This window comes from Trichoplusia ni, chromosome 20, assembly GCF_003590095.1.
Source record: "Trichoplusia ni isolate ovarian cell line Hi5 chromosome 20, tn1, whole genome shotgun sequence".
NCBI classification, from domain to species: domain Eukaryota; kingdom Metazoa; phylum Arthropoda; class Insecta; order Lepidoptera; family Noctuidae; genus Trichoplusia; species Trichoplusia ni.
Genome location: NC_039497.1, coordinates 3,177,700 through 3,184,413, shown reverse-complemented (window position 1 = coordinate 3,184,413; position 6,714 = coordinate 3,177,700). Strand labels below are relative to the sequence as shown.

The following is a 6,714-nucleotide window of genomic DNA, read 5'->3' as shown; positions in this document are numbered from 1 at the left end:
CAATGACATAGATCCTTAGGCTATGTGAATTGGCATGATGACAGCAAGTAAATGTCTTCTAAAATAAATAACTTCTCAGGAGTTTTTATGGACGTATTAGTACACAGAGGGACGGAACTCCAATTATATGCTTTCGAAGTCATGATTTTAATGTAAAAACTAGTAAAATGTCCAAATTAAATATGAATTAGATAATGTTTACATATACCGAATGTTCCTTGTACTCTAAAGTGAAGTAAGCAAGTGACGCCATGACACTTTGACGCGTTTTGGTGCAAATTTTAAATTTATGAATCAAAAATTATTTTTCAAGTACTAAACCTAAATTTTCCGCAGAAATATTATGATTATTATAATTCATATATATTTCCAAATATTATAGAACAGTTTCTGAAAATTTGTCATCATGCCTATTGTAGGGATCCATACTCACAATATAGGTCATAATAAAAAGACGATATTGAAAATAGGTTTCAATTCAATGCATAGTTCATCCCTGCGAAACTGCTGGAGTCGGGTTGGCGTAGGCGAAGACATTTAGTGTCTATTGAAAGGAGAGACGGTTAGCACTCCCCTTGACAAGGATGGAACACACAAAATGGTTAAGGCACACTTTAACCACATAAGTTCGCGGTAGACTGCGAAAGCGTTCCCGCTTGGCCCCCGACTAAAGGAAGCAGGAAGCATTCCAGTGGTTTTAGCCGGTAGGAGTCCGGCACACCCCTTCGCCTTCCCCAGGGCGAAGGATATCCATGAGGATTTCCACTGGACAAAAAAAAAAGGCGAAGACATTTAGGTAATGAGTAAGTATGCAAGCACTATCACATAGTTCAAACAACGCTAGTCAATATTTCGTAGAAAGTTAGGCAGTGCTTGAGTTTCCATAACATAACGAATCCAATCTAAATGAGGGCTCACCGCCGCAAAAGCGTCTACCCCCCCTACAGGATCAACTGCCCCGAACGACGTGACTCCTATAATGCGACCTGCATATAACAAGGGCCCTCCGGAATCCCCCAACCAGGGCCTCTGGCGGCGATTGTCACATCTCTGAGTAACGCAAATTACGTATTTGCTGAAGCCATGTCGCTTCGAACAAGGCACGATCCCACCTTCCCCGACTTGTAATGGTCTTATATCGTCGTCTTCAGGGTCATCGGTGACTCCACCGCCGACGTATGTCACTGGCAGGCCCATCATCGTCAAGTGGTCAACGGCTGACAGTCTCCCCAAGCTATCCACATCCAATTTATCTACTAAGATTAAACTTATATCGTTCTGAGTAACGTAATCGTTGTCGATATGTGCTGGGTGTATCACTATCTTCCGAATGCTCTTCAAGTATTTCGTTCCTATTGGAGACGTAGTAAAATTCGTGTGCCAGACCCGAAATGTCCTGAGCGTTTCATCGGCCACGCAATGTGCTGCTGACAGAATCCATGTTTGGGATAATATGGATCCCGTACAAAATCTGATCGCTTTTATTTCATCTGGTTTCGGGTTCGTCCTACATGTTACTAGGACAGTATAAAAAAATGAAACCACAAACGGGAACTCGCCATCTTTCGCGTTTCTTCCGTCTTTCACACGTAAGAAAATATTTGAAACAGACATTTCGAATAAGCTTATGAAACAGAGTATAATAGTGATCCAATGCATGTTACATGCATTTTTGAAGTCTTGAAATATAGGTTTCGCAATTGATATAAAAAATGGTTTTAGAAGTCGTAAACGTTCAAGATTGGACGTTATGTGATTCTTACTTGACTATTACTTGTTATGCAATATACATTACATTTTCTTTATATCAATAGTGTATGATATTACCAATAAAGACACAGTAATCAGTAGAAGACATGAATACAATTTGCTTGATTGTTACATCACAAGACCTCTCTCCTCATCTTTAAAATAGTTTATCTTTATTGCCATTATGGAGATAAAAGTAAAAAAACATGCCTTTATATTTTTAGCTACCTATCTAACGGACTTAATAGAATTTTACTCATTGAACTCAGTCATCATTTAAACATATGCATTGTAAGACAATAACTAAAAAAGCCTCACTTAAGATGTTCTTGAAAAGTAAATGGAACCACAAGACATTTATCATGGATAACCACGATTGAATCTAATGAAATGACGCAATCTGAAAGCATTTCTCTTCTCTAATACCAAGAATCTAGCTCGTGCCAGATCCACAAAGAGTCAGTAGAATGAATGACTGCACGGATAGCCGAGTGGTTGAGGTCACCTCGCCAACCCCACAGAACGCGACGGGTTCAATCCCCGCGTAGGACACCCATTTTTGTGATCCACGAATGCTTGTCCTGCAGACAAAAGCTCAAACGCTGTGAGAATTTACTATGTATAGGAAATGATAAAATTATCATTTACAGGCGAGGAAAAGAAATGTGGTTAGTAATCTAGCAATGTAAAAAGATGTGTATTAAGTATAATACTAGGAACAAATTGGGCCTTAAAGCAAGTCAAGTTAATGTTATCAATACACACATCTTTCATACTTTGGTATCTACTCAAGAACTAAGCAAAGCTTGAATATAAGAGTTACAAATCCCTTCTATTTTGTCTCAAACTAAGTTTGACTTATGACTACTAGAAAAATGCTAAGAATACTTGTGAATACATTTAGACAGAATAAATGATTGTTCTCATTACACAAACTTTTGTTCTGGGTGAGAATCTAATCCGCGACCTCCGGTATAGCAATCAGGACATTAACCACTAGACCAACAGGACAGTCATGAGTGACCCTAACTATAATACAAACTCTAAACTGATACCACGTAGACGACGAATCAAATGCAATCACACCTTACGTAATATAAGTGTATCTAATGCTTAGTATATATTAGTTTAGTTTAGTTCCTAGATACTACTAATTTTAGATGATTAAGAAGGTTAAACATAAAATGAGATTATTTCTTGTATATTCATGAATAAAATGCTTAGTTCTTTTCTTTATATCATATCAAGAGTTCACAGACAGATTATCCCAAATAGGTCTTAATATTTACCATGCATTTTGGGTAGGTTATAACCTAGTCAGGTCTTCTTACATACTATATGTTTAGTAACCTGCTTCAGATATAGGTTGTGGAGTTTGGTCTAGCATTTTTTCTTCTGACTTCTTCTAAAGTTTTGAGAGGCGAACCTGAGTTTTGAGAGGATTCTAATGGAATTTGATTAAGAAAAACAAATTTTCAGCATGATGTTTATTTTTAAGCAACTTATAATGATACGTAAGTGTTTATCCTAAGTTATGTTAGTCACAACCGTTACGTTTCTCGTCCTCAACCAGCAAGCGGTTCCTCAAAAATAATGCAGGTTTATCGTGCACTCCTGTGTGTTGAAATTAACAATACTCTTCGAAATATTTGTCTCCAATTTTTCATTTCTATACCTTTGTAGAGTTTTCTTCATACTTCTGCATCACATTATAAATCCAATCGATGTAGGGGCTGACCGGTGCAAATACAGACGTCGGCACAAACCTCGATTTGCGTCCATAGGAGCATACCCCTATGATGTGGTCCTCAAACATGAGCGGCCCCCCGGAGTCCCCCCGATAAGCCGTCTGCGTCCTAGTAGAGCACTTCGGGGTCACGCACATCACATGTATGTTGACAGTTACATCTTCACCACATGACGATATCACGGCCTCTCCCACCTGCAGAGCCCCGGTGCGGTTCCGTATATTAGGTGCCGTTAATCCGCCCCCGACGTACTTCGCTGGTAGCCCTATCATCGTCAAGTGATCGACGGCCAGTAGTCTCCCGTACCGAGCCACTGTCAGCTCCGCCACATGCAGCAAACATATGTCGTTGTACAAAGCAAATTTTGAAAACCTGAAGTGGTAGTAGGCTGGATGCCGGATTATTTCGCGAACGTCGATCATCGAGGTGGAGTTTTCCGGTTTCGTAGTAAAATTAAACGACCATATGAATATATCTGTTGCTCGTACGAGGTCGACGCAGTGACCCGCGGTTAGTACCCATCTCTCAGATATGGCGGAGGCTGAACAAAATCTGTGGTACTTTTGATGTATTCCAATCTTTGTCGTTAATATAACTACGAAGGGATATTCTCCTTCGGCTACATCGCGGCCGCCCAGAATCCGCAGATGGTTTGACGCCGACGCAGTTCCGCACAAGTTGAGAACGAGAACTGTTATAATGGCATCGAACATCACGCGCGGCCTTAAGTAGTCGCTGCACTCCATAAAATAATCATGCGCGATACCAATTGTTTTGATAACGAATTTTGAATTCTATCGTAAAACAGGTCGTAAATTTCGAAATTTTCTTCATTTCAACGAGATTTTATTGTAAATTTTGCAACAATTTTATATTCGTCACATATTAAAAACATTTTATATATACCAGATTTCTTTTATTACCGAACTTTTATAGTTGCCATGTCCATCGTTCTTTTTCTTATCAAGAAATGTTTGAATATGGCTTAGCACTTGCAATCCTTAACATTAGTTATATGGATTGGATAATAAAATTCATTTTGATAAATCACGTGACTTTGAATTTTCAACTCCATATACATGATCTATTGAAGTTAGCAATAGTAGAAATGTCACTTGGCAAGAGGGGGACATGATTCAACACGTGCGAGCAGTTGACAGCTGTGTTGTTAAACTATTAAAGCTTTAATTAGTGTGGCAGTAACTCTCTACTGGCAGTTGTCCCTGTTTAAGTACAAGGGTTAAATTCTCATGACGCTGCACGCAAAAATGAACTCAATTGACATGCTCATGATACACAAGGAGAGATCTTTAACTTGTACAATAGCATTTAATTATGTAAGAATGTGAGTAGAACTGATAGCTCTCTAAATGTTTTTTTTCTAAATTTTTGAAACAATGATTTAGCGTTTGATTACAGAAAAAAGACATTATTTTCGTATGTAACTTAATCCTAAAACTATAACAAAAGAGATTTTATACCTCCGCGCACGATATTTCCAGAATAATGTCTAAATATGTAACAAAATAGGAATCACTTTTTTATTGGAGTTTAAAAAAACGCTTCACCTCTTCTGATACTAAAAAAATTTCTCGCACGATGTTAGGCTAGTTCAACTTATCATTTTAGATATATTTTTATAACACGTGTGAGGTTGGCAGAATGTTACAATTGCCCTATTAGAGTAAGAGCCCGTGGACCCCAGACCTAAGTTACTTTATAAAAGCTGAAAGTTTGTCAGCGGATGCTACCAACATAGGTAAGAACAAAGGTCGATTATGGAGTTTGGGTCATGATGGCTTTAGCAGATAAACGGTACTAAAGGTGCCAAAAAAAATCTATCAAAAATGCTTTACAAGTTCATATTCTATTACAAGCACCGATTTTGATTTGTCATTATAATGACATTTGATTGTGTTGGGTGAGGCAAAAAATAAAAAAATATAATTTAAAAAAGTTGCCATCTTTTGGAGTAAAACACGAGGGTGGAGACCAGGAGGGTAGCTATTAGTCGTATATGAAGACGAAACAAGGGAAAAGAAAGTCGAAAGCAAAGAACTTAGTACCTACTTAAGTATAAGGGTCGTACCACAAGAGCAGGTTGCGGTAGGGACGCGATTGGGATAAGTAAGTGGTACTCTGTTAGTACGCGTACCACGTAACACCATGCGCAGCGCGGGACGTCCACCTCCCAGATGGACCGACGACCTGGTGAAAACCGCTGGGTCTCGTTGGATGCAGGTGGCAGTGAACCGGTCGCGCTGGAGAGCATATGGAGACGCCTATTTCTAGAAGTGGACAGCTATAGGCTGAGATGATGATGATGACTCTGTTATTTGTCTGCATTGTCATCATCTCTTAGGTCACAGCTTAGGTGATTAGTTCGCCAAGAGAGTTAGTAAGATCATAATAGGCAGTAGGTACTTACCTATAAATATAGATGCCGGCGCGAACGTAGCCGCGGGCGGAAGCTAGTAATATAATAAACGCAAAAGTTTGTTCATATGGATGTTTGTTCCTCTTTCACGCAAAAACCACTGAACAGATTTAGACGATACTTGGTATACAGATAGTTTCAACTAAGATTAATATATAGGATAGTTTATATCTCGATTTATATTCTTGGGGGTTCATTTTTTTTTCAAGCGCAGGCCGGCCCGCGAGCAGACGCAGTATAATAAAAAAATAAGAGCTAGTTTAATCAAAAAATATGTTCTTTTCGTTATATATTTAAGTTCAGTTTCGAAGTAACTACTAATAAAAATCAAAAAATCAATTTATTATCTACTTGAAAAACTACTTGAAAAAGTCCTTAGAGCTTGCTAGTGGCAGGAGCTGGTGTATATAGTTTCAAAACTTATTAAATTTGTTATGTACGATGTAACGAGTACAAAATCCCTACTAATATTATAAATGCGAAAGTAACTCTGTCTGTCTGTCTGTCTGTTATGATTTCACGTCTTTAACACTGAACTGATTTTAATGAAATTGGGTACAGAGATAGAGTTGACCTTGAGAAAGAACATAGGGTAGTTTTTATCCCGGACTTTTGAAGAGTTCTCTTGGAAACGCGATATAACCGATCTCGACGCGGGTGAAGCCGCGGGCGAAAAGCTAGTAATGCTTATATATAAATATGTCGGCAAGGCTTGTGTTAGAATAGCCGACATCGGGATAGGGTATTCAATAAAACACATATTCACGCCTAATTATATAT

At 38.5% G+C, this 6,714-nt stretch overlaps 2 protein-coding genes and 1 non-coding gene across 3 annotated transcripts; 1 reads left to right on the top strand and 2 right to left on the bottom strand.

Annotated features, from left to right (window-relative positions):
- The first annotated feature begins 540 nt into the window (after positions 1 to 540).
- On the top strand, positions 541 to 630 carry LOC113503998. Its single transcript, XR_003401529.1, has one exon. It is a non-coding gene; the product is annotated as a U6atac minor spliceosomal RNA (small nuclear RNA).
- A 108-nt stretch (positions 631 to 738) lies between these two features.
- Positions 739 to 2,914, bottom strand: LOC113503993 (brachyurin-like). Its single transcript, XM_026886148.1, has one exon. The coding sequence runs from the start codon at positions 1,657 to 1,659 to the stop codon at positions 841 to 843; it is 819 nt and encodes a 272-aa protein (XP_026741949.1). The 5' UTR covers positions 1,660 to 2,914; the 3' UTR covers positions 739 to 840.
- Positions 2,915 to 3,098: 184 nt separating this feature from the next.
- LOC113503992 (chymase-like) lies at positions 3,099 to 5,238 on the bottom strand. The gene has a single exon (XM_026886147.1). It carries the CDS (start codon positions 4,241 to 4,243, stop codon positions 3,419 to 3,421), a length of 825 nt encoding a protein of 274 aa, XP_026741948.1. The 5' UTR covers positions 4,244 to 5,238; the 3' UTR covers positions 3,099 to 3,418.
- Between the last annotated feature and the right edge of the window lie 1,476 nt (positions 5,239 to 6,714).